Source organism: Muscardinus avellanarius (assembly GCF_963383645.1).
Source record: "Muscardinus avellanarius genome assembly, chromosome: 15".
NCBI lineage: Eukaryota > Metazoa > Chordata > Mammalia > Rodentia > Gliridae > Muscardinus > Muscardinus avellanarius.
This window is the reverse complement of record NC_137801.1, coordinates 88355505-88383463: the sequence shown is the minus strand read 5'-3', so window position 1 is coordinate 88383463 and position 27959 is coordinate 88355505. Positions and strand designations below refer to the sequence as shown.

The 27959-nt window shown below is 49.4% G+C and overlaps 1 protein-coding gene across 1 annotated transcript; it reads right to left on the bottom strand.

Annotated features, from left to right (window-relative positions):
- Window positions 1-1225: 1225 nt before the first annotated feature.
- Window positions 1226-27959, bottom strand: BUB1 (BUB1 mitotic checkpoint serine/threonine kinase; the record flags this gene model as incomplete). Its single annotated transcript, XM_080711450.1, has 26 exons — window positions 1226-1421; window positions 2685-2791; window positions 3805-3979; window positions 4057-4214; window positions 4374-4535; window positions 4766-4881; window positions 8672-8815; window positions 10219-10448; window positions 11159-11381; window positions 12001-12125; window positions 13156-13243; window positions 14731-14905; window positions 15481-15562; window positions 16208-16304; window positions 17007-17117; window positions 17204-17332; window positions 18276-18334; window positions 19906-20141; window positions 20703-20854; window positions 22169-22353; window positions 22575-22642; window positions 24222-24319; window positions 25169-25212; window positions 26489-26685; window positions 27676-27814; window positions 27901-27959. 26 exons carry the CDS (start codon window positions 27957-27959, stop codon window positions 1226-1228), a joined length of 3555 nt encoding a protein of 1184 aa, XP_080567576.1.

Sequence of the window (27959 nt, the reverse complement as noted above, 5' to 3'; positions counted from 1 at the left end):
CGAGCTACACCCCCAACCCCATTTTTTATTCTTTATTTTGAAACAGGGTCTCACTGAGTTGCAGAGGTCCTAAGAGGCTGTCCCTGAACCATGATGCTCCTGTCTCAGCCACTCAAATGCTGGGATTACAAGTGTGTGCCACCAGGCCCGGCTTACTTTTATTTTCAGACAGGGTCTTACTAAGTAGCTGAGGCTGGCTTTGAACCTAAGTGACCCTCCTGTCTCAGCCTCCCAAGTACTGGGATGACAAGCGTGCGCCACGCCGGGCTTGCAGTGTCTTGAATCCTTCTCTGCTGTCACAGTGGCTGTCTCCATTTGCAGCTGTGGACCTTGCTGCTGAGAGGCGTGTAAGTGGAACTGGCTTCCTCTGCAGCGCCCTAGGCCACACAGCCATCACTATAAGGGAGAGCGGCCGTGAAGCCGAAGCTTTGTTAGGACTGAAACTGAGCACCCACCTCGCAGCAGTCCATTTGCTACTGCTAGTAACGCACTGCCACAGATGGGAAGGTCACAGAGGTTTCTTTTGGCCCCCAGTTCTGGGGCAAGGCCCAGGGGTGGAGCGGGGACATGGCAGCTGAAGCCAGCAGGGAGTGCTGCGCCTGCGCTCCTGGACCAGCCGCTCACACCTGTTCTATCACAGTGCTAAGCAAAGGAAGGCCAGCGGGTCCAAGCCCACCCAGGTCTTCGGCCAGGAAAGGCTGTATCTCGTATAACTAAAGAGCTGATTAATACTCTACACAACCTATAAAGGATTCTTTTAAAGATCTGACACTTTCCATTATGTGGTACTTTCAAGAAATGGGCTTAGGACTCCTATTTAATAGATAGTAGAGAAAAACAGGTCCAAAAAAGGACAGGCAAGTTTATTCATAAAACTTCTAACTCCACTGAATATACTTAGGAGTTTTAAAAAAAAATCAAACACAAAACTTCAAATTTGGAAAAGGAAAATAAAAGCTGTCTTGCTCCTTTTTGGCACAGCCAGGTCCGTGTTTGTAAAGTGGCTCCCAGAGACGGCGCATACCCCAGTCATTGTATCAACTGTGGTCTGTAGCCAGAAGCAGCCCACAGGCCCGGCTCCCGGGGCACGAGAATGACCAAGTCACATGGTGAATCCTGTAGATTTTATTTTTAACACCCATTTACATCAACAATAAATGTGGAAAAAAAAGTTCAAGGTGAGGCTAGTATTTACAGTGACTTCCGGAGTGTCGGCGTCTAACTTTCACTTTCGCACGCGCTTGCACTCCAGGAGCAGCACGACGAGCCTGTTCCGCAGGGTCCTGACCTTGCTGGAGTAGTGCTGCTGGAACACTTTCCTCAGCTTCTGGCGCAGCGCATCCAAAGACGGGAGATGGCGACAGTCCGGTATATTCAGCATGACGTGAAAAAACTCTTCCCACACGTCCAGGTGAGGGAGCCTGCGGCACAGACGCCAGCGTGCTAAGTGTGGCCCGCGCAGGACCGCAGGCTCCCTCACTGCCTGGGCCCCACGCCGCCAGGCCCAGCCAGTGTCCAAGCACACCGCGCTCCGGAGCATGCTCTAAGACAGGCAGGCTCTTAGCAGCAGCTCTTGCCGGGCGTGGTGGGCACGGTCGTAATTCCAGTACTTGGGAGGCTGAGACAGGAGGACCTGGGTTCGCAGCCAGCCTCGGCTACTTAGTGAGGCCCTCTGTAACTCAGTGAGACCCTGTTTCAAAATAAAGGAATAAAAAAGGGCTGGAGGTGTAGCTCGGAGATAGAATGATCCGGAGTTCCATTTCAAGTACCACAAAAAAAACCAACCAAACAAACAAACAAACAAACAAAACAAAACCAAAAAACAGCTCTTCAGTGGAAAAGTTCTCTTTAAGTATTATTTTTTTAAATAAAATCTGAGTTGGGTGGCCGGGCGTGGTGGGCACGCTTGTAATCCCAGAATTTGGGAGGCGGAGACAGGAGGACCACGCAGGTTTGAAGCCAGCCTTGCTGGCTTAAGAGACCCTGTTTCCAAATAAAAATATAAAAAATAGGTGTCTGGGAGTGCAGCCCGGAGGTAGAAGGGTTTCCAGGAACCCCCCAGCACCACCTAAATCAAACCAAACCACCACCGTGTCGTATAACAGAAGGCGCCACGTAATGTACCTGTATACTTTACACAGTGCCTTCACCTACACTGTTCACTTCTTTAAGGCATCTGAGGAAAGTAAATTGGTGCTATTTCATAAACCAGGACGCGAGAGCAAACCCTGAAGCTCCAGACGCCAGGTGATTGCTCCGACGGGCGAAGAGGCGCCTGCGTGTACAGACCACCTTTCTTTTGTTTGTTTTAGTGGTCCTGGGGATGGAACCCAGGGGCATTTAACCTCTGAGCTATGCCCCTAGTCTATTTCATTTTCTATTTTGCAACAGGGCCTAGCCAAGTGTCTGAGGCTGTCTTTGAACTGCTCTCCTGTCCCAGCCTCCCCAGTACTGGGATTACAAGTGTGCACCACCACACCCAGCTTACTTTTTATTTTTAAATAGAGCCTTGCTAAATTGCTGAGGCCGGCCATGAGCCTGCAGCTCCTCCCGCCTCAGCTTCCCGAGTGCTGGGTTACCAGCGTGCGCCGCCAAGCCCGGCCGAGAGCCCTTTTCTGTCAGACGCCAGTTCTGGTTCTGCCGTGCTCACCCCCGTGCCTCTGAGGCGGGGCGCTGCCACCCACCTTCTGAAGAGGCCTTCGGGCTTCCAGACCCCGCCTTCGTTTTTCACCTTCATGTAGGTTCCAAAGAGCATGCAGTACACGGTCGCGGCGACTCCGAAGTAATCGACCTGTCAAGGAGCACAGGACATGGCCTAAGTCGTGAGTCACGTGCGAGGTCAAGACCGCCTCTGGTCAGGCAGCCCGCGAACGCGTCACGAGCTTCATTTGGAAGGAATCCTGGAAGCCCGCTGATCCGACGCACGCGCTTCCATCAAGGCTTCTCAAGGCTTCTGTCCTGTCGCACAGTCGCATGGCGCTCCAGCCCTCAGCTGGGGAGTCCTCCCCGCTGCTGCCCCCGAGGCCTCCAGGGTGCCATGTGCTGCTAACTGAGAAGGACACCCCAAATCTGCGGGACAGCGGGCCCCTGCTCTCTCCTTAATACCCGAGGAGACACTCGGCCAGCATCACGCAGCCCAAGGCCCCGCAGTGACCGAGAGCGCGCCCTCTATCATGGCCTCCTGGGTCCCACCTGGAACGGGGCGGCTGGTTCAGCACTTCACGTTTGTCCTAATAGTGTTCTCTCTTCTCAATCTAATTTGCTGGGAATTCTGCAAGCTGCCTTTAGGATAGTGCTGACCACTTTCTAACTCCTCTTGGGTCAGGCGTGCGTGCCCAGGCGGGCCTCGGCCCTTGCTGCCCGACCCAGCTCCGGAGGGAGGGTTCCGGAGTCGGGGCTGGGACCCCATCAGAACTGGCCATCAGGAAACTGGGTGGTCACTCTCGTCTCCACGAGCCCAGCCGGCTCCCGGCGGCAGGAGGCCCTTCTGAAAGGCTCACTGGCCACGATGCTTTCCCTAGGGTCAAACTCAGAACATCACTGCATCCCTCCCTCTGTCATAACCACTCTAACGAACTGAGCAGTAGGAAAGCCAGCCTCTTCGCCAGTGCAGCCTCCTCTGCTCGCCCCAAGTCCCATCCTCCTTTATGTCCTTTTCCTTTGTTCCCATGTTGGGGCTCACGCCGAGGGCCCCGGGCAAGCCGGCCAGGCGCTGGAGCCACATCCCACTCGAGCCACATCCCACTCGGTGCCTCCTCCCACAGCGCGAGGCCAGCCCCGCGCCGCCGCCCGCCGCCTGCGCACCTGGTAGCTCCACGGTTTGTTACTGAGCATCTCGGTGCACTGGAAGCCGGAGGTTTCGCACTTTGCTGTGAACGTCGTTCCTTTTGGGAAAAGCCGCATATCTATACTCTGGCCCAGGTCAATCAGTGCCAAGCTGGCGGACAGATCCTCCTCCTCGTCGTCCTGCTCCAAAAACCTAGTGAAGCACAAGTGGGGCTGTGAGCCCGGGAAGGGCGGGGCCGCGGGGCGGGGCGGGGCGGGGCGCTCGCTCGCCTGTTCCCCAGGATGAAGTTGTCCGGCTTGATGTCCCCGTGAATGATCTCACAGCCGTGGACCTGTTCGATCATGTAGAGCATCCTCATGGCGAAGGCGAGGACGAGCGCCTGGGGCATCACCTTCTCGGGGGTGTTCTTGTACAGGTTGACGGCGTTCTGCAAACAGCGCGGATGGCATCGTGGGCCGGTCGTGGAACACTAACGATGCTGAGTCAAGGACTTGCCCCGCTCACGAACTTCCACCACAAAACACACCGCAAGCACAAAGCAGAAAGCGCCGGCTTCACAGCCAGGCCTGGAGGGCGCCGCACTTACTAGCAGCGTCCCGTAGCTGTAGAGATCGCCCACCAGCACGCTGCCGTTCTGGAAGAAGTGAGCGGAGTAGAACCTTATGAACATGTGGCGCACAGCGGGCTCCAGCCTCTCCATCAGCTGGGTGGCGATGTAGAACTCCCAGGGGTTGGCCGGTTTCTGGACCTACAAGCAAATCAGCGCTGCACCTGCCAGGCGAGAGGAGGCCGGAGCCGCATCCCGAAGGACTGGCAGGGCGCGGGCAGGCCGTGCGTGCTGCGGCGGGCAGGGTGACCTGGCAGACATGGCCGTGTCTCACCCGCCGACTACAGGAATGGACGTGAACCCCTCTCTTAGGGACTGGCAACCCAAGTTCTCAGGCCCGCTCTCCACTGGAGAGGAGCGGGGGCACTTACCTTTAAGACACACTTCTGTTTGCTGTGGCCGCCCTGCACAGCCCCGTGGGTAGCTTCGTAGACCTGGGCGAAGGCCCCTTCTCCCAGGAGGTGACTGACGGAGACCAGCAGAGAACCTTGGAGACAAAGGCTCAGGGTGACCAGAGCTCAAAGCATGCGCGACTTTCCCCAGGAAGAACCGCACGCGGTTCCTGGGGCCTGGCCTGCTCTCACAGATGAGAACGACGACAGGCCTTGGAAGAGGCTGTCCAGGCGCACATGGTGAAGCCCAGAGCTGCCGCCAAAGCCCCTCACCACCTCTGCCACAGAGGGGCGGCACAGAGCTCACATTCTGAAACCCGCAGACCCTCGCCACCCGCCTTGCACAACTGCTACGGAGAACATGTCGACACTGTCTGCATAGTGCTGGAGAACGCTTTGAAAAATGTGCTTTATGATAAAATTCAAAGGGCAAAGTTTATTGTGCCAGGATTTTTTTTTTTTGGTGGTAATGGGGATGGAACCCTTCTACCTCCAGGCTACACTCCCAGACCTATTTTATATTTTTATTTGGAATCAGGGTCTCTTAAGCCAGCATGTTTGACTTCAAACCTGCGCGATCCTCCTGTCTCCGTCTCCCAAGTGTGGGGATTACAAGCGTGTGCCACCATGCCCGGCCTGGTGCCAGGATTTGTAATAGAGAATTTAAGAGACCCTGTTTCCACGTTAAAAAAAAAGGTAAAAAAATAGGTCTGGGAGTGTAGCCCGGAGGTAGAGGGGCTTCCAGGAACCCCAGTACCACCAAAAAAAACCAAAAAAAAAAAAAAAAAAACAAAAAACAAAACAACAACAACAAAATGTTTGCATCAACTTTTTATTTTAGCACTGCTTTGATCTAGAGACCTTGCAATAGAGCAGAGGTTCTGCAAGTGCTGCGCCCAGTCCTACCGCAGCTCACATGACCACAGTGCATTTGTCGTGAACACGGAACCGAGAGGCACATATGATGCTGTGTGTGAGAATCCAGACCTCACGGGGGGGGGGGGGGGGGAGACTGACACGCCTGCAATCCCAGTGGATTTGAGGCCAGCCTCAGTGCCTTAGTGAGACCCTGTTTCAAAAAGATAAGTAAAATAAATAAGTAAATAAATAAATAGGCTGAGGGTTTAGCTCAGAGGGGGGAACTCCCTTGGGTTATAAAAGTCCCCAGTACCACAAGAAAAATAAAGTCTAGATTTTATCCTAAAATCTCCCTAGTTTCCCCGTGTTTCAGGATATGTCCTATTTGGTTATGTCTCCTTAGCTACTTCTGGTTTTGACATTTCCTCAGACTCTTCTTGTTTTTTTATGACCTACGCAGCTGTGAGGTATGTTGTAGACGGTCCTTCAAATTGGGTCCATTTTATATTTCCCTTGTGGTTACAGTCAGGTTATTGATTTCATAGAAAAGAACCACAGAGGTAAAGTTGTAAATGACAAATTAAAAATTAAAAGAATTTTACATATTCAGAATAAAAAATTATTTTGCGGTACTGAGAATTCGACCTTTGAGCTACAGCCCCAGACCGATTTTATTTCTTAGTTGAAACAAGGTCTCTCTAGGTTGACGAGAGTCTCACTACTTGCTGAGGCTGTCCTCAAACCTGCGATCCTCCTGTCTCAGCCTCCCAAGTACTAGGATTACAAGTGTGCACCACCACGCTCAGCTTCAAAATCAAGTATTTGTTAAAAAGAGGGATCTCATTTGTAGCAGGCACATAAGGAGTTTGGAAGTCCTCACTCCACCTTCACAGCACGACAGAATCTGAACAACTGAAGAACAACTTTTCTTGGGTCCCCGCGTGAGCGGAGGCCACAGGGCAAAGTGCTGCCCCACGCTGGGCAGAAGGCGGGAAGGCGCAGAGTCCCAGCTTCCCGAGCTATCCACTGCGGAGACAGGAGGGAGAGGTTACAACGGAAAGGACTGGACAGAGCTGAGTCTGGTCTACTTACGAAGTCTCTGGGGAAACCCAAAGACAACAGGAGAGACCAAACTCAGCCTAACCACTAGCCGGGAAGCACAGACGCCCTGCTAAAGCCCATTTACCTCAGGCCACTGACAGGTACATCAGGTCTGGCTGGTAAGAAAGTTACACGGCATACTAAAAGCCCAGCTTGAGGGCTGGAGTGTATGCAGCTCTGTGGTAGCGAGTGTGAGGCCCTGGGTTCCAGCCCACGTATTACAAAAACATAAGCAAACAACAATAACAAAAAGAAAAATACAGCTTGAGGAGACAAAGCAAGCATCAGAAGCAGATAAATATGAGGCAGAGGTTTGGGAATTATCAGACCAGGATCTTTCTTTTTTTTTTTTGTGGTAACGGTGATTGAACCCAGGGGCGCTCTGCCACCGAACTAGCCCTTTTCTTTTGAAAAAAGGTCCTGCTAAGTTGTGGAGGGTCTCACTAAGTGGCACGTGCTACCACATCTGGCTAAGATTTTTCTTTAAAGTATGATTCATATGCTAAGGACTTGAGTATCACGGACTCTGGTGTCCATGGGGTTCCTAGAACTCATCTGCAGATACTGAAGAATCACTATATATTCTTACGTAATCCAGCAACTGAACTTTTTGGCATTTTCCTGAATAAGCTGAAAACTACATCCACATAAAAACCTGCACATGATGTTCATAGCAACTTTCTTTGAAACTGCCAAAGTACTATGTGGTACATCCATACAATGGGGAATATTCTGTGATTTTTACAAAAAAAAGCTATCAGGTCACAAAAAGAGGAAACGTACACACATACTACTAGTAAAAGAAGCCAATCTGAGAGGCTACAAGACCGTGTAATTCCAACTATATGATATACTGGAAAAGTAAAACTATGGACACAGTAAAGGGCTCAGTGGTTACTGGAGAAAGGAACGCATGGGTGAAGCACAGGGGCTTCTTAAGGAAACCACTCTGCAATGTCCTGCAAAGATGGATCCACTGGTCCAAGCCCGCCAACGTGTAAGAGTGAGCCCTAATGTGAACTGTGGGCGTCAACGATACTGCACTAACATGGGCTCGTCAGCCACAGCCGAGGGCACATTCACAGGAGACGCTGGCGGGAATGCGCGTGTGTAGAAGCTAGCGCACGGAAGCTCTCTTCTCTCCTGGGTTCTCCTCTAGGCCTAGAACTGCTTTGCCTGTGAACACTCACACTGTTTCTGGATCATCCCACCGAGGAAGCCATTCTAGTTTTGAGTAGCTTCAAGAGTTCATTTAGTGATATGTAACGTATCCAGGTAACAGTGCGAGAGCATTCGCACAGGGAGCAGTTTTAGGCTTCCAGGAGAACTGAGTACAGCGCTCCCATACACTCACTCACACACTCCCCTATCGACATCCCGTACGAATATCTACAGGTGTTTAGCACATAACCAAACATGGCTGACTATTGCGCCCCTTTTAAAAAGCAAAAAGAGCAGCCCCACCGCCGCGCTTTTCCCGCGCGGCACGTCTTGGGGTCTGTCCCCATCAGACAAGAGTAGGCGTTCTCACTCTGTTCTCAACACTTGTCTTTTACTCTAAAACCTGCAGGAAATCCTTCAAGTGGGTGGCTGGACCCAACTATACTTTGGTTGTGTATGGCTGGGGATCACACCCAGGACTCTCACATGCCAGGAGTGCTCTACCAGAGCTCCACCCCAGCCTGAGCATATGTATTTTAAATTTTGATAGACATTGTCCAAATTTTCTGTAAGTTAAATGTATTCTAGACCCAGCAGTAATCACAACCCTACAGTGACACCTTAACAGAATTTCTAACTTAATACTGTAGATACACCTCCTCCTGGAAGTGGGGTGCAGGAGGAGAACCTCACAACCACACAAGTTACCATCAGCTTCCTATAACAAAGAAGAATACAAAGTTATATTACTAGTATAATTCTTACCCAGGTGAAATTCAGTCTTGGGCTTGATGGCTGGAAGTTTACACTGCCATTCAAAAGTATTTGGATAGGAGCTTACTGGTGTAGAAAGCCCAGATAAAAGTTTGAAAATCAATTTATCATCCCATGGGTTCTCGACAGTGAAGTCTTAAAGGAATGGAAACAAAAAAAGAAATATATTCAGTATTCAAAGATTTTATTAAAGAAATTTTGAATAAAGCAAGTGGAGATATCCATTAAATGGACTTTCAAAAGCCTTATCCTATATTTATAGAACATTAATTCAAGTAATAGATGATTTTCAAAAGTCAAAATTGCTAGCTCTGCAGCTGATGATCTGCCATTTTAGATCTGTATGTAACCAGCACTAGCTGAGCTCCATCCACCCGCCTGGAACGCGTGGTGGCCGGGGCTCAAGAGCACACGGCACTTCGGTTATTGTGCGTTCAGACTGATGCACGCGCCTGGGCTGATTTCCTTTATGCTCACAGAACATTCATGCTACCCTCATGCAATTCTCACGTCTGAGGTACACTTTGGGTCCACACATGGGAAACAATTTCTCACTGAAGAAAACGTTCTTCTCAAGTGCGGAGTGTTTAAAACTTCCCACCAGTGACTGTGTTGCAGAGCCCTGTTGTGGGATTTCACATTTGTGAACTTGTTTAGTTCTTACAGTGAGTCCCATAGGTAGGTATCAGCCCAACCTCTGCTCTAGAAGGATAGGGGGGCAGAGAATCGAAATGATCTTGGTCAGGATCATAGGACTGCTTCTGCAGGGGCGGGATTAGAACCCAGCCTGAAGGTCTGCTCTCAACCAGTATGCAACACTGCTTCTGTGTAACCAAGGGGGCTACACCCTCTGACCTATTTTTTATTCTTTTTAATTATTTTTTTTTTTTGTGGGTCTAGGGATGGAACCCAGGGACATTCAACCTTCGAGCTACAGCCTCTGACCTACTTTTTTATTCTTTATTTTGAAACTGGGTCTCACTGAGTTGCAGAGGGCCTCACTAAGTAACTGAGGCTGTCCGCAAACTGCAATCCTCTGGTCTCAGCCTCCTGAATGCTGCGATTACAAGCGTGCGCCACCAAGCCCAGCTCTATTCTTTATTTTTTTGAAACCGGGTCTCACTGAGTTGCGGAGGGCCTCACTAAGTAGCTGAGGCTGTCCGCAAACCGTGATCCTTCAGTCTCAGCCTCCTGAGTGCTGGGGTTACAGGCGTGCACACCATGCCCGGCTCTCTTAAATCTTGAACCTCAGCTGGCTGTTCTGTAGAACGAGGAAAAAGCATTAGAGTAGATTCCAGGCACATAGTAGGACCTCAAATTTGAATTCCCTCTTCCAACAGTAGTTATCTTGGTATCTTTTCAAGTTGAAATGGATGGACACACCCTTCAAGCATGTTACTACTAAGCTGCATTGCGATACAATGAGTTTTGTCTGAGCGTATTGTCTACTCGATGACACTAGTCCCCACTCTCGTTCTTCCTGTGCTGCCGTCTCCCTGTCACGGCGATGACTGGGCACGCGTATGTACCTGGGGTACCGACATTCCCACGTGAATCGGTCTGCATCTGCTCCGTGTGGAGCCCGGGGCCAGCGTCTGGCGGGTCCTCCACCACGGCCAGCCCGGCGTTTGCGTGCCTATGAGCCCCCAGGCCCCACCCTGCTGCCTGGGCAGGTGCCCCGCGGGGGGCCGGTTGGCGAGGGTGGTGTGAGGCCGCCACAGGGACTTCAGGGGGCAGTGCTTGCTCTGGGCTTGTCTCTTGAATTAGACTGGGAAAAGGACAGAGAAAGAAAAACACCTTATGATTAGAAACTGCCTGGATCCGTGCAACAGAAGTCCCACAGAAAAAGCCTTCTTTTCATTCTGGGAATTCCCTTTCAACACTACCTCGTGGAGTTAAGAGCTAATTAAGTCACTTCCTTTTTATACTGGGGACTGAGCTCATGGGATCAACCTGTTTTGAAACAGGGTCCCATTAAATTGCTGAGACTGGCTCCTGTCTCAGACTTCCAAATACTGGGATTACAGGTGTGTGCTACCACACCTGGCTCAAACATTAGAAAAACAAATACATGAAAATACATAGCTTGTACAATATGAATAGAAACAGAATCCAAGACGTGAAGATGTATCAGACAAATCAGTGAAGTGACACACAGGTCTTCTTGAGCAGGGAATGCTGGGAGGATTTATTTCCCCAAAGTGCATCTGGACAGCACCGGGGTAACCAGGACTAAGTACCGAACTTCCTCCTAAAGAAAGATGCCTTCTTCATTTCATTGAGACAGACAGAAAATGTCAGCCCTAACCCAAACACTTAACATTCACACACACACACACACACACACACCCACCCACCCCATGCATCCCCAGAGCTGACTCTTATTCATAGATTTCATATTTGTGAATGCACCTACATACTAAAATTTATTTTAAGTCCCAAGCCAATGTGCCCATAACTCTGCAGCCCTCCGCAGACTTGCAGAAGGACGAGGACTTGAAGTGCTCCAACACACACGTCCCCAGCTCAGGCCGGGCCGGGGACGCCCTCGTGCTCCAGCTCCTAGACTGTCCTCTTGACAACACGGTGCCTGTGTTTTGCATTCTTGTGTTTTTGTCGGTGGTTTCCTTGTTAAAGTGTCCCGAGTGTAGTGCTGAGCTGCCACCTAAGGTCCTGGAGTGCACAAGACCGACAATGTGCTCTACAGAGGAAACGGGAGCTTCGCCCAGGCACACATTACGGTCCTGTGACTAGGAATCCAGTTTTAAAGAATCGATAATAATATAAATAAAGCATCTCTAAACAAAACGCTGTAACAGGGGACCACTTCCCCTAGGGAGTCAGAACGGAGCACCCACATAATCCCACGGACCAGAGCTCGAGAGGACGATGAGAACAGCGTGCACCCCCCCATCCCCTCAATGAGAACAGCGTGCACCCCCCCATCCCCTCAATGAGAACAGCGTGCACCCCCCCATCCCCTCAATGAGAACAGCGTGCACCCCCCCCCATCCCCTCGCAGCGCCACGCAGTTCTCACAAATATATGTATTTTTGCACGAACAAATGTATACATGTAATGATTTCATAGACTGTTATTTTTACTTGTCACACACATTTCTCATACTATACATTTTAAAAGTCTCTTACTTTGGGATAGTTTTAGACTTAAGAAGTCCTGCACAGATAAAGGTACTCCCTCCCCCTCCCGCCAGCTCCCTGGGTTAGCACCGGTGGCGAGGCACTCGGCCACACACCTGGACTCTGCTGTCAAGCGTGCTCAGGCCTGCCTGGATCCCGCCCGGCCGTGTTGGGCGGCACCTCCGCTGGCCTCCGGCTCCTCCCCCTTCTCCTCTGTCAGCGTCCTTGTGCCTCCTCGCTTCCCCACACTGTGACAGCTCCCAGGCACTGGCCAGGCCTTTGGGCTTCTGCGATCTTCCCCAGGACTAGACCAGGAGCGGCGTCACGGGGGCTCCTTGTGCAGCTCACCCTGGTGATGGTGCAGGTGCAGTCCCCAGGGCAGAAGCACCTGCTGTCAGTCACCAACGCGACTGACCGAGCGCCATGCAAGCCAGCAATGCACAGCGGCCTGCCTGCTCCGCAACCCCGGATACCAAACACATCACCAGCGTTTTATCTGAGTACCTGGGTTGACCCAGTTCCTGGTCAACCTCAGCGACTTAGTGAGACTCTGTTTTGAAACCAAAAAGTAAAAAGGGCTGGGGGTGCAGCTCGGATAGAGAATGCCCCTGGGTTCAATCCCAGCACAAAACAAACACCAATCAAACAAACAAAAAAACCAAGAACAAAAGACTGTGGCTTTTCTTTTGGGGGGGAGGTGGTACTGGGGATGGAACCCGGGGGCATTCTATCTCCAAGCTACATGCCAGCCCTATTTTTTATTCTTTATTTTGAAGCAGGGTCTCACTGAGTTGCAGAGGCCTCACTAAGTAGCTGAGCTGGCCCTGAACTCAGCCTCGTGCATGCTGGGATCACAGCCTGTGCCAAGCCAGCAGTCGGTGGCTACTGTTAATATTTGTTACATTTACCAGCTACTCAGATCCGATAGAACTGAATGTCTGCACAGCATTCATGTATGTTAAGTCTTCTTTTTACACCTTTACTGAAGGAAGCATTGACATTCTTCTTTTCTTAAAAGAAAGGTATTATTTTCTCAACTATAATGGGCATAAAGGAGCGATTTTGTGTTTGCTCACTTCTGCAAGTTTTTGTGAGTCAGGTCTTTAGTGAGGATTCGCGGTCCGGCATGAGCAGAGCCTGGCAGCAGGTGTCCTGGGACCGCTACCCCGCTGCTTCCCCTGCACTGCTCGCTGCGGGTCTGCACAGACAGCGCCTTCCCGTGGACGCTGCCAACCAGTAACAGCTTGATCGTCCTTCCTTCCGGGTTCAACTTAGGTACGATATTACATGTAAAGACAAGGACCAAACAGAAACGCAGAGTGCACCCCACAGTACCTGGGCTTCCTGCCTCTCACGGGCTCCACTGTGTTTTCTTCACCAGAACCCAAAGCCGTGTGGGCAGGCTGTGCTGCTACCATATTTTCTGAAATATACAGAAGAGACAAGCCCATTACATGCCCTGTGTGCACACACCGTCTGACCTGCTCATCAAGCATGGGATTGCTTCTCATGCTGATTTCTTTATAATTTCAAAATAGTGTTACATGATAAAAATCCACTACTACTGTATATAAGTGTTTCGACACTTTACATCTAATCTGCAGTGATTTTTCCAGAAAGAAGGCTCCAGGTCCACTGCGGCAGGGTGCGAGCCACAGGAGTCCCTGGCACGGTGGGAGCGCCCGAGCAAACAAGGCGGCAGCGCTCCCACAAGGCAGACATTCTGGTGTCTTTGGGTCCAGCAGACTTCAGTGACTCCCTGGGCCTTCAGTTGACTGAAATGCCTTACACAGCTCTAGTTAACTGAAAACATGCTGTATCTATCGACTGCAGACGTCTACCATGATGCTGACCACAGCTGAGCGTTACCCTGGGCTAAGTTTTATCACTGGTCCCTCGCTGAACTGCTCATAATTATTAGTACAAGAACATTCACTTGTGTGTATAGGGCTGGAGTGGCAAACACTCTAAGAACAGTCGATATTTTGAAAGACTTAACAGACTTGCATGCAGAAGCTCACGTGGAAAGCACGGGGGCGTTAGCAACGGTCGCAGCTGAACTACGCTCTACCCTAAGGCTCAGGAAAGACAGACGGCATCTTAGTATATTCTAAGAAATTACCTCTACCCCTTAGTCAAAACCTACAGCTTGTAATACCATTAAATGCCCCTGTTCTGTGAAGGGTCACTTTGGCAGTTATTTCATTATTGCTTTGGTAAAAAAATTGTGAGTCTAAAAACCTACCTGCAGTGATATTGTTTGCCTGGTAATTAACAGTAATCAAAATGGTCCAGTGGTCTCCAATCTCACAGCAGGTACTTTCTAGGCTGGTAATTAATAACTAATAATTATCTGTGCTGAATTTAACGACACACAGCAGGGCTCAACTGAGACGTGGAAAGATCTCTAGATGGGGCAGAAATAGAGACTCTTTCTGAGCCTCCTCATTCTAAGTCACAGCACCCACAAAATGACTTTCTCTATATACCATACTTGGCTACATGTCTACAGTAACAAAATTTGGAGACGCATTTCAAGGACTGAAATTGGCTATTTGTTATTCCTTCAATTAAAACAACACATACTCATTATTCAAATAACTTAATGTCATCAGTGCCCTTCCACCTTTGTGCTACAAAACAAAACAAACACGCTCCTATCACACAGGCGCTGGGCTTTGTACAGCCGCCTTTAAATGCTTCTCTATGCCTCTCTCCTTTATTCCTATAATCTGAGTTGTTAAAATTTGAAATATACATAAGATTTTGTGCAGACAGCAGGTCAAAGAAAAAACAACAAAATGGACGAGAAGCCCTTTAGGAGTTTCAAACTCCCCCTTTAGAATTTTCCAGAAGAAAACGACACTCCCAACAGGAGTTTGCAGAAGACAGACACCGCGCGTGGCGCACCTTTGTCTTCTAGAATCTGCACTAGGCCGGCTGCGAGTCTGGGGAAGGGCGTGGACGCGAGCTGGGCGGCAGAGGTGAAGTCTCCTGTGCTCTTCGGGCTGGGCGCCAGTGTCCTGTTGCAGCGGACACCCCAGACCGTGGAGTCGTCCAAAGAGTCCTCGGCTGGGGGCACTTCCTAGGGCAGAGAAAGCGCAGGCGAGGTGCGCGGGCGCCCGCCGGGCTCACGCCGTCTCACGCAGGCCTCGCCTCTCAGGTGTGGGGAGATCCCGTGGTTCCTCCCGACCGAGGCGAAGGCTCTCTGAGAGCCAGGAGCACAACACATTCGCTCCTGCTTCCTCTGCCTACTACAGTGCCTCGCACATGACAGGCACTAAAATCACTACTGAATAATATCCTAAAAGACGCACCCAACCAGTAATCCTAGTACTTGGGAAGCTGAGATCGGAGGATCGCAGGTTCAAGGGCAGCCTCAGCAATTTAGTGAGGCTCTCAGCAACCTCGTGGGACCATTTCAAATATGAAATAAAATTGCTCTGGGGGTGTAGTTTGGAGGTAGAATCCCTCTGGGTTAAATTCTCAGTAACACACACACACAGCAAAAACCTATTTTATAAAACACTGTATTCCCTGGCACTGTGTGTGTGTGTGTGTGTGTGTGTGTGTGTGTGTGTGCGTGTGTAAAATCACTTGGTAAAATGCAGAGAAAAGGGCTGTAAGACCCATTAACAGACGGAGCACACACTTGCTCACATTTGGTCTCGACGAGAGCCGGCTGGTAGAGCGTTCGCCAAAGGTCCTGGCTCCTGCTGGCTTATTTTTAGGCTGTGGTAATCTAAGGAAAGATTGGCAAAATTATAAGTATTATAATGTGCGGATGAAATAAATGTTACCACTTAAGCAAGTACCAGAAAAACTCTCCATTTTTCCTACTTAATGAGTTGTTTATAGAGATTCCTTAACTGCGTTAACTATGTAAGTAGTTGACTTAGTTACTTAAGTGGAGGTGGAAACTGCAGTGTTTGTTACACCAAGTTCAAGTTTTAGGAGCAGAAGTGTTAGGGCCAAGGCCAAAACAAGGTCCAGCCGGCCTGGTCACGGTCCACATGCTCTCCTGGCGCCGGGCTGACTCGGGCCTCTCTGCGGGCAGGTGGCGCCGTCTCCTTCCTACCTCAACAGGGGTCTCTTCCGGGGCAGGACGCCTGGGCCCCACTGCCATGCCTCTCAACCCTGAGCCCTGCACACTTCCCGCCCCGGCTCTGCTGCAGCCCCTCTGCCTCCAGACACGCTCCGGCAGCATGTGCCCTACACAGGCCGCTTCCTAGTTTCTCGGTCCTGCAAATGTAAGCAGAGGATGTACCCTGGTGGATTCATTCACAGCTAACACAATTTCCAGTCTAGGGATCGCTGCCGGGACAACCCATGATGCTGTTTCCCTTTGCATGTGGTCCTCGTGTCATGACAACCAGATGGTCTTTACCCATAGTTTTCTTTGTTTCCATCTTCAAAAATAGGAAAGGCAGATGGCAAGGAAATGATCTTATTGGCTCCCCAAGCCTCAGAAGACCCTGCGTTCTCTGCAAAAGAGCGACAAGTAGCATTTCATTATTGTTCTAGGAAAAGACACTAATGTTTTTGCTAAACTTCAACTCCGAATAAGGAAAAGAAACAACAGCTTACAGCAAAGGGCCAACACCGGCCTCTCAATGCTTGCTGCCGCTCATGACAAGCCCCTCGGTGGGGACTGGGCCCCATGCTCCCATCACACGCGGCAGTGCTCGCCCTTCTCCCCAGCGCTGCGTGGCCATTGACTCGAGAACGGCTCTCGGTGGCCCTGCTTTCCACTCCTCTAGGGAAACCTGACGCTCTGACCTTCAGATCCCCAGTCCTCCCAGGCCCACTGTACCCCTTATCTTTGTCTCGGCTCTGGCTCCCCACGCGAGTCCCCTGACCAGACACTGGCTGGCCGCTGGCCTCCACCACCCGCTGGCATCGCTCTACCAAGGGCTCGAGCTGCGCCCGGGCTATCGGGGCTTCCTGTCCACTCCCACCACTGGAATGCTCCTGTAGAACTTACTGTTGTATTAAAAAAACAAAAACGAGGGGCCCCAGCCCATCGCACACTGGAAACCGTGCCGGACCCCATCGGGTCTCTATTCCATGCACTCCTCCCTCGCCTGAGGACTGAGCCAGGGCAGGGTGGCCTCAGAGCTCCTCCTTGCTAACCCTAAGGTGCCTCCCAGAAGGCCATGCAGTCATTAGTGTTAAGAAGCAATTACTTTGAAACTGGGCCTCAAACGCGTCTTCCTTTTGATCCAGAGATGGCCATTCATCTTTGTCGTCGGGAATATCAGGGAGTGTAGGAGCCTGAAACATGTTCATGATGAAACCTTCAAGAACAGAAAGAACACTGTCAGCGGGCTGCAGACAGCTTCCCCCGAGCTCCCGAGTCCTGTGCCTGAGCACAGCGCCTCACCTAAAGCTTCCTTTGTGTGGACGGTGGGCGACGGCTGGGTCTTGGACGGTGTTGCTGGCACTGTCCCCAGTGACGTGTTTGGAGTTGTGTGAAAAGAAGTCACACCAATCGCCTTCTGTGCTTCACATGCTGGTGAAGGAATGGGACAAATGCACCATCAGGAGGCCAGTCAGCACGAGGATGCAGCTCCGTATCACAGTCCAGGAGTGAGCCTCCGCCCGCTACCATCTCCACACATGCTCATTACTAGGGCTTCCACGGAGTCCTACTGATCTTTGTAAAGTTACCATGAAGGAGGTAAGGCAAGAATCATCCTTCCACACAGAAGGAAACGGAGGCTCGGATGCAAGGCGTCTGGTCTGAGATCACACCAATAGCAGTTCTGTCTTGAAGAGCACCCACTCCAGTGCCCAGGCACTGCCAGCTCAGCCAGGCCTCAGCTCTGCTCGCCCCGCACGGTGAGCCTCCAGGCCTCCCCTCACTGGGCCGGAGTCACAGTGGCGCACAGGCCCAGCGCGGCCTGGCCCCGCGAGCTCATGCCTCCCGCTCACAGGGCAGTGCCCGAGGCCCCTGCACATGCAGTGCCTTCGGCCCCCAAGTCGTGCCTCATTCAGTGAGTCTTGGGCTGCCGAGAGAGCCCTGAGACCCCTGAACTGTCCGTGGAAGACGCCAGGGTCATCTGCGGAGGTAGTGAATGCCCGGACCATCTCACTGAATGGCTTCCGTGGCAGTGCCATGCAGGAGCACAACCCTCCTAACTAAGCTGTGGGGCCCGTTCCCGTTTACCTCCACGGCCAGGACGACACTCAAGAGGTCAGCGTGCTAAGAGACGTAATAGGGAAAAACCACAAGCGAAGTTGTCAGAGGATTCTGAGTAAGATGCGACTAATGAGTGGATTCTATCTTTACTGACATGTCTGGGGCTGAAATAGCCGTGCCACTAAGAAGAGGAAAACTACACTTGGCTCCAGTGCGGTCCACAGTCTTGCTAATCACAGCTGCAGCGCAGCCTCTGTGAGACCCTGGAGTCTGTCCAAAGAGGCAGGATGGCGTCCTCTGAGCAGAGCGTTACCTTCGTCCGCCTCTGGTCCACACTGTGGCTTGGGCTCGGGAATACTTCGACTCACTCCTCTGAAAGAGAAAGCGCTTGAGACACAGAGGTACGCCTCACACCCAGACTAACTCACACTCAAGAAATAGTAGTCAAGAAGTTGGTCAACAGATACACGCCACTGAGTAGACATGGGCGATGCTCAGGTCCATGATATAATGAAATGTTTTATTTTTGCTTTCAGTTCCTTTTGAGGAAAATGCCTCTCACAGGGCACCGAACACTGTGTGACTCCCTGGCTCTGTAGTTTAGCAACATAGCTACCGTTCATTATGTGGCAGGGTGGAAAATGGCTTCCCTAATTCAAACTCACTCATTTACTGTACAGGTTAGAAGGCCAACACCCAGTTCCAGGCACTGGGCGCCAAAGACCTGGTGTGCTTCAGCCGAGTGAGGTATTGTACTGAGCCTACAGCCATAGCATGGTTTCGATTTAAAAATAACAGCTGCCAATAAAAAAGAGAAAAAAAGCAAAAGGCCAAAAATGTATGCAAGAACTTCTATTAAAGCTTTAAGTATATTGCCTCACATTGCTAGAATTCCCTTAAGGAGCCCTGTTAGAATGCTAAGTAAAAAACGCAGAACAGTTTTAATTTTATTAATTTCTAAGAAATGCTAAATAGAAAGAGAGCTGAAGCAACCGAAGATAAAAATGTAAAACAAACTGGGCGTGGCAGTGCATGCTTGTAATCCCAGCATTCGGGAGGTTGAGACCGAAGATCATGGCTGGCAGACAGCCTCAGCTACTAGTTATTGAGGCCCTTTGCAACTCAGTGAGGCCCTGTTTCAAAATAATAAAATATAGGGCTGGGGGTGTAGCTTGGAGGTAGAATGCCCCTGGGTTCCATCCCCAGAACAGAAAAAAAAAAAAAAAAAAAAAAGTAAAGACAAGTAATGTGATATTATTTCTAGAGTCTAGAAAAATTCCTCAAACTCTGGGGGAACCCCATAGCGGTGTGGAGGTAGAGTGTCCACAGAGCTGTGGAGCTCGATTCCCAGGGGCTCCCCTGGAGGACAGAGGAATGTGAGAACACAAGCCGGGAACTGCCGGGCAGCCGTAGCTCTCGCGGGGAACTCCAGGCCAGCCGAAGCCAGCGAGCAAATTCAGCTCATGGCTGTGTACTCCTCAGGTACGAAAAGACTGTCGAGTTTCAGTGAACTGAAAACTCATCACTCCAAAAAAACATAGAAAGTAAAGAATATTCTAAAAGTATGTAGGCAGGTGTGGTGGCGCACGCTTGTCATCCCAGTGCTTGGGAGGATCGCACAGGTTCAAAGCCAGCCTCAGCTACTTAGTGAGACCCTGTTTCCAAATAAACTATAAAACAGGTCTGTGAGTGTAGCCCAGAGGCAGAAAAGCCCCTGGATTCCACCCCCAGTACCACATAAATAAATAAATAAATAAATAAATAAATAAATAACATAATAATTAGTTTGGAAGATTTGGGGCTGATGTTCTGATAAGGGTTTTTTTTGACACCAACTCATTAAAAAAAACCCAGGAACCTTTCACCTTTCACGGACGGCTCCTGGTGGGTGGGTCACTAAGCAGCTGGGGAATGTCACCAGGCTGCTGGCAGCTTTGGCCTACCTTGCAGCTGTCACTGGCCGGGCCGTCAGAGGGCCAGGCGGAGCCAGGCTCTGGCGGGCGGCTGCGGGCGTGAAGGCAGCAGCAGGAGCAGCTCTGGCCACGCAAGGGACAGTGGGTGGCGCCTCTCCGGGCCTCTCTCCCGAGTTCCGTGAGCTTTGCTGGTTGAGGGCTGCGGGACCGCGGGCTCGCGATTCTTGCTGGGAGCCTCTGTGCAGCTCCATACTTGCTGGATCAACCTTCAGGTCAAGCAAATAAACCAAACAATTGCCAAAGAGCCCAGAACACACTGATCAGGCACTGAGGCTTTCCAAAGCACGGCATCGAGGATTCCTTTCCCTTGAAGCACCTTGAAATATTGAATGTGGTGTTTTATCTTCCTGGTATCTGACGTCTTGGATAGACACACACGACGCAACCATTATATACTGAAACTATTCCCAATCTCTCCCAACCATTAATGATTTTTAAGAAAACATACGTGGCTCTAACACTCCCTCTCCTCTTCCAACATAAAACAATGGCCAACAGAAAACACATCTAGATGACAAATGAATGGAAATACTATATTCAGATTCCTACTCTGTATAATGTAGTCACTCCACAAAAGGACCATATACTGATCCAGCGAACCTATCAACGTGCACACACCTCTTTAAACAGAGGCTCAGCGCTGTTCTCTAAGCTCCCGCGCTCATTTTACACTCTGGACAGCTTCAAAGGTCAGATGACTCAGACGCGCTGACCAGGTTCCTAGCTCAACTGCGGTGGACCCGAGGGCCCCGCGGCACGGTGCTCACCTCGGGCCTCCCCGGGGCGGCCGGCGGGTCCTCGCGGGGCAGCTCCGCCGCTTGATGCAACTTCTTGTGAAGTTCGTCCATTTTCTGCTGTAACAGCTGTTCTTCAAAAGCGTTCGCTTCTTTCCTTTTCATATAATGTCTGTCTTCCTTTACTTTAGGAAATTAAACAAGTGGTTTTGATGCAAAGCTTAAATTCAGGTCATTAGAGGAATATTACAAAGTGAGCAAAGTTCTATTTTAGGACGCCAAAACTTTTTATTGGTATTTTCCAAGTTTCTTATATTTAGATCAGAAGTTTGCATTACCTCTCAAGCCCCACTTTTTTGTGCCTGTGTGGGGTACTGGGGATGAAACCTAGGGCCTCCTCCCTGATCAATGCCCAGCCCTACTTTAGCTTTATTTGGGAGCGGTCTCACTAAGTTGCTGAGAGCAGAGGCTGGCCACGAACCTGTGATCCTCTGGTCTCAGCCTCTCAAGTACCAGGATTGCAGGCTTGTGGCCACCACTCTGCCTACTTTTAAATTATTCTCTTTACCTCTGCAGCACGACTGCTATTACATCCAGAGTATAAAAGTTACAAAAAATTTTTGTGATGATCAACAGTAATATTTGGTGATAGCACAAATGCTTCTTATAAAATAACTGTGACGGTGGAAATCCTTGAAAACAACAAGACACGACCCTGCGGGTGCTTCCTAAGAAGAGCAAGCGCGGTGCACCGAGGCCAGGGCCCCAGGCGCGCTACGGCCGCCCCACTTCCAGTGACGGCTGGCTGCCCTAGACAAGTCAGAGTGGCTGGAGACTTCAGGTCACAGCACAGGAAAGAAAATCTAGCCATGCGCAGCACAGCATGAGTGTTAACTGACTGTTCTTTCTATTGTTGACCAAATATAAAAAGTCACGACCAAAAGACAGACTCGCAGAGAAGACACAGCCCACACGGCGCTGGTGTGAAAGCCCAGGTGGACACTGGCTGGCCGTCCCCTGGGAGCAGCAAAGCCCGGCCCGCCGTGCAGCCGTGCATGGTGCGGCACTAGGCCCACAGCACACTCCTGTCCGTGGTTTGCCACGGGCACAGAGCTTGGGAATCGTCCCTGAACTTCCATTTCCCACCGAGTCCTTCAAACTGACTCACAGGCATAGTCTGTTACACACGGAGATTCAAATCTGCCCAGGCAGCCTGGTAACTAATTTAAAGTACCCATTCACTGAGGCCAGGGCGACACGGGAATGGACGTCTGCTTTCGAGCTGTTTCTAGCCGTGTGTTCTGCTGTGAAGACATGGCTTTGTCCTTGAGCAAACATGGTTGCTGCCCAGGTGTTTAACAGAGACTTCTGGGCTTTGGACAGGGCGAGCTGCTTCCTTTTCTCCAGTCTTTCAGCAAAGTCAATGATTTGGTCAAAAGTGTAACTAGCTTTTATCTTAACTGCCATAAAAAATAACTCAAAACAAAAGACTCAAGTACCCCATCGTTCATGCTTCCTCCGCTGGCTGTATTTCTGGGCTCTCAGTTCTTCAAAGGAAAATTCGGATTCTCCACGAATTAGCTTCTCCTTGCAATACATAACGACCTGCTGTACGTCCGCCGTGGCTGCCAAAGACGAGGGCACGCTGTACTCCGACTTAGAGATCATGATCACCCTCTGTTCCCTACAGGGAAAGACACATCATTTGCAACAGGGCACCGCAGTAACTCTGGAAGGGAACTAAGTAAAGAAGAAGAGCACATGGACGGCACTTGCACACTGGCTTTTAGGGTCCTGGGGATTGAACCCAGGGGCGTTCGTTCTACCTCTGAGCCACCCCAATGCCTGTGCCTTTCATTTTTCATTTTGAAACAGGGTCTAAGTTACTGCGCTCTGCCCTCAAACCTGGAATCCTCCTGTCTCTTCGACTCCTTATCACAAGCTGAAGGTATCATTCCAGAAAGTTCTGAACCCTAAAAGACAGAAATCAAACACAAGTATTTATTTACTGAAGTCTGCACTCAAATTACTTTACAAATCAATATACAAATCTTTGACTAGAAGTAAATACATAGAGCCCAGTAAGAAAAACTCAAAAATTAAATTAACATAAAAAACATTAAAAGTATCTTCTAGGATTACTTAACCACCTTAAATTCCCAATGTGATCATCCATTCACTAGACAAATATTTATTGAACACCTCACACATGTCATACAATTTCCTGAACTAGGTTCAGAGAATCTGACCACGAACAACACTCATCTCTTTTGTGTATGTGCGTGGGAGGTGGTCCTAACTCAGGGCATTCCACTTCTGAGCTACACCCCCAGCCCTATTTTGTTTTTTATCTGGAAACAGGGTCCCGGTATGTTGGTGAGAATCTCACTACTTGCTGAGACTGTCCTTGAACCTATGATCCTCCTGTCTCAGCCTCCCAAGTACTGGGATTACAGGCACGCACCATCATGCCCGGCTAAGGCTCATCTCTTTTGTCAAAAGACTTCCAGTTGGGGCAGTGGCAAGTAGAGGCCTGCAAGCATGTGGGAGATGTAAACTGGGAGTTTGAACTCTCTACTCTATTTCTGGGCATGTCCTGTGCACTGCGTTAAGCTCTGAGGAGGGCTTGGGCGAGCGTGAGAGCAGCTGCTCTCTGAGCGGGGAGCTGCCAGGGGCCCTGCGACAGGGACTTGAGCATTCCACTGGCTGATGAGCCGCCGGGGCAGAGGTCGTGATGGGCAAAAGCCTGAGGGCAAAGGACAGGCAGGGAATGGCCAAGTGTGCAGGGGTCATCTGATGGCTTCTGCTATCTTGCTGAAAGAGTATTTTTCCAGTTCAAGAGAGGCTGGGGGCACATCTCAACAGAGTGAACTGAGGGCCAAGTGTGGTGGTGCCTGTTATCCCAGGAGGGTGAGGCAGGAGGGTCGTAGGTTGGAGGACAGCAACTCAGCAAGACCCTGTTTCCAAGTAAAAAATAAATAGGTCTGGGCAGGTAGACTGCCCCTGGGTTCAGTCCCAGCACCATGAGTGCACACGCGCGCGCGCGCGCACACACACACACACACACACACACACACACACACACACACCCCTGCAGGCGATCTGGCAGATTAAGACACATATACAAAGGGTGAGCTGGGAGTACTGGAGCCTGGCCGAGGCTCTGGGCTTCTGTGCTTGTGGTACTGGGATTGAACCCAGGGTACTGTTCCACTGAGCGACACCCCTAGCTCTTTTTCTTCCTTTGAGACAAGGCATCGCTCTCTCCTCCTGCTCAGCCTCCTGAGTTATCAGGATCACGGGTGTGTGTGGTCCAGAGGAGGAACTTCCTGGGCCCAGGAGGGCGAGGCCAACGGAGCACAGGGAAGAGGCTCTGACCAGGCTGTGCGGTCATGATGGGGCTGAGCTGGAGCACAGGACAATGGCCGACTCAGTGGCCATGGAGGCAGGTGGCTGCACGGAGGCCCGTCACAGAAAGGCCAAAGAAGCGCGAGGCCAGAGCACAAGGCCACCCCGCCACCCCGAGCTTCCACACAGTCGGTGTCCTGGTACCTGATTCTTAGGAGCGCAGGTGGAGTTCTTTCCAGGGCTTGACTTTGATGTCATTTGGTTTAAAATCTGAGCATCATGCAGAGGTTCTGAGGTTCTAGCTATGAGGGAAAAAGAGGATGAAATAAAGAGATATATGGGAACAATCACATAAAAAATGGTCACATACACAGCTCCGTAACTTCAGTAAGTCGCATAAGAAACAAATCAGCGCACTTAAGCTGTTACACAAATGGGGACGGAACTATTTTTCAGGCAAGGAAAGCGTTAAAGACAATTTTCAAATCAATTCAAAATGTTCAAGGAATCACCCCAAAGAAATGTAAAACCTGTCTTAAATAGGATTGTAAATACTTATTGCTAACATGTGATCTTATAAGGAAAAAAGAAAAGGCCACATTTCCTAAAAATTGTATTAAATACATTTGATTGAATTAAAACAGATGGAGTCCAGAGTATCCTCTATTTTGGACAATTTTGACTTTCTTTTTAAATCTCCAAAGTAGAAGAAATTATTAAGCATGTTTGCTCACTCGGCTCCCCCCCCCCCCCCATGGTACTGGGGATTGAACCCAGAGGGGTTTTACCGCTGAGTTACACACCTTGCCCTTTTTCTTTTTTCTGTTTTTGAAACAGGGTCATGCTTAGTTGCTAAGGCTGGCCTTGGGATCCTGGGCTGAACGTGGGATCCTCCTGTCTCAGCCTCCCCAGTAGCAGGATCACAGGCTAGCTACATGTTTGCTCCATTAAAGAGGTAAGAGAGAAGCCCTGCTCTGGGGCTACTGAGTGGGCATAGCTGTTATCAGAAAAACTTCCCCATCACCGGAGACAGTATAGTTTGGTTTTCACTAAATACTAGATAGATTTGTTTTTTAAGGGGGAAAAAAATCAATAAAAACTAGAGACCTAAATTATCAACAATCTAAACATTTTAGAAAACATTATTTTACCTTGAGCTGGCAAATGGGTTTCAGCAAGGCGTGTCTGAAATAACCTAAATGATATAGAAAAGGCATCAACATAGAATATAAACTTAGTTTAAAACATACCTTAATTCAAGTGGAAATTAAATATGACAGGCAGCTTATTATTATTTATTATTATTATAGTACTGGGGATTGAACCCAGGGGCATTCTACCTCTGCGCTATACCCCCAGCCTTATTTTTTATTCTTTATTTTGAAACAAGGTCTCACTAAGTTGCAGAGGGCCTCACTAAGGAGCTAAGGCTAGATTCTAATCTGCAATCTCCCTGTCTTAGCCTCCCAAGTGCTGGAATTACCAGCGTGTGCCACCGAGCCCGGCTTAGGCAGCTTATTATAAACTCGTAAAGACGGAATTTGAAAGAGGATGACAAGTTGAATTTCAGAGTTGCTTCAAAATTTAAAAAAATTCTGGGCATATTTTCAAAAAATACTTCCTTTTGCTTATGTCAGTATCTCTCAAATATGCATAATAAATCAAGGCTCTAAATGTTATAGCATTTGAGCTCCTACTTTTAGGTATTTTATACACTTGGAAAAAACTGAATATGATATTGAAGAAGCACAAGTAGAAATCGCAGACCACTGCTTCAAAAGGCAGATGACTGCCGGTGCTTGGAAGAACTTCGAGAGCGCAGCTGCACGGCGCCTGTGCACACCGATCGGCCGTCGACTAGCAGAGCGCGTGCAGCTCCCAAGGCTGACATTTTTGGGTAATTCAAGTAAGAACGCATACTATAAAGAGAAGAGACGGACAGCCAAACGCTAAGCCTTGTTTGGTTGTTAATTCAAACAAACCAATGGTAAAAAAAAGCATTTTACCTGCTTGGGAAAGACTGAAAATTGGGTGATACTGTTTTGTTAGGTAAGATTATGATTATAGAAATAATTCTTTATTAATGACTCCATCTGTGCTATTCAGATCGAGCAACAGAAAACCAATTAAAATAATGTTGTTCTTTATAAAAAGCAAAATTCTGTAAAAGACTTGAATTTCCAATTGGATAAGGGTAAATTATGACACAACTTTGTGACAGACTCCAGAAGCACGCTGAAGTACTTTGAAAGCTCAGTTTTAAAGCAATAAAGTTCAGTACAGAAATGCAGACACAGCACGACAGGAAAGGCTGCTGGGGACGCACCGGATGCTGACAGTAACACTTGTGGGCCATTTTCTTTACAGTCTCTCTGGTGACCACATTCTCCACAACAAGGATTCCTCATTAAATCAGAGCAAACCTCCCCTTCCCAACAGGAAGCCCCAGGAGGAGCTGGTTTTGTTCCTACCTGTACTGCTGCTGCAGCAGCTCTCTGGGCTCAGCCTCATTCTGAATTCCTCTCCTTAAGATGGCACCGGCACGCTGCAGGTCGCCCTGGGCCTCCAGGTGCCCAGCCCAGGATATGTACAGAGGAGATGACTGGGCTCCAACCCCCTGGGCGTACAGAAACTCAAAAAACTGATGAAGGTCACTGTTGTACTCAGCCTACGGGAGCCCACAACAAAGATAAGAACCGTGAGGGCAGTTAGCACGGTACGGGGTCCAGCTGGGTACGAGGAGTGATTTCTAATCAGGGCGGTAGCTATGGTTGATGATTTCATATTTCAACTAAGTAGTAGAGAGGATTTTGAATGTTCCCAATACAAGAAATGATAAATGCTGAGACGACTGATGTCAGTTACTTTGATCTGAGCACTACACCTGCATACATGTATGAAATGTCCCACTGGGCCCCACAAATGTGTATGATCACTGTCAACGCTCATGGCACAGGCGAAGGTGTGCGTGGTCTCTGACGGCAAGGCAAAGGTTTGGCTCCTTCTATTCCTTGACGTCCCGTTTCCCCTAAATCACCCCACTTTCCCCAAGACATCGGGGGTCTATAATTTTCATTACTATCTACTGGGGTCTATAATTTTCATTACTATCTACTCCGAGAACCTCTCAGCACTGGCAGTACTTCCTAGCCAATAAAGCTGCTTGTAGGCTTTGGTTTCTACTTCATGTTCAAACATTTACAGACTTAAAAGAAAAGGAGGGCTTTAAAATTTAATCACTGGCTCCACAATACAGAATACCCCAAAATATATACCTCTGGCCATATAAATCCTAAAAACTTTTAACTGGGAAAAAGAAAGTGAAATAAAAGACAGAGCCGGGCATAGTGGCACATGCTTGCAATCCCAGTACCTGGGAAGCTGAGACAGGAGGATCACAGGTTCATGGCCAACCTCAGCTACTCAGTGGGGCGCTCCACAACTTAGTAAGACCTTGTTTCAAAATAATAAAAAACAGGGCTGGGGATGTAGATCAGAGGTAGAATGCCCTAGGTCCCATCCCCAGTACCACAAGATAAATAAATAAATACATAAATAAATAAATAAGTAAATGGCAACCCACAATGATCTTAAGACATAGAGAAAAAACAAAAGTACATGATTATAGATTTGATTATCCATCTGAAGATATACTCACAAATTTTAAACAGTGATTGATGAATCTTGGGTCACTGTGGTATCTCTTCTCACCTAAAAACTCCTTCATTAACCGTCCTAATAATGTCATCAAGTATTCTTTATTATCAGGAAAGTTATCTTCTACCCACTGCATGTAGCTAGAAAAAATAGAGATACTGTTAATTTTCCACAGGGCAGCACACAGGCAGTTTAAAGAAAAAGATAAAATAAAACTACATCTAACCTATCCCATTCCCCAAGTGGGTCAGTGCCCTCGTAGCTCCGCATGTGGGCTTCAAACAT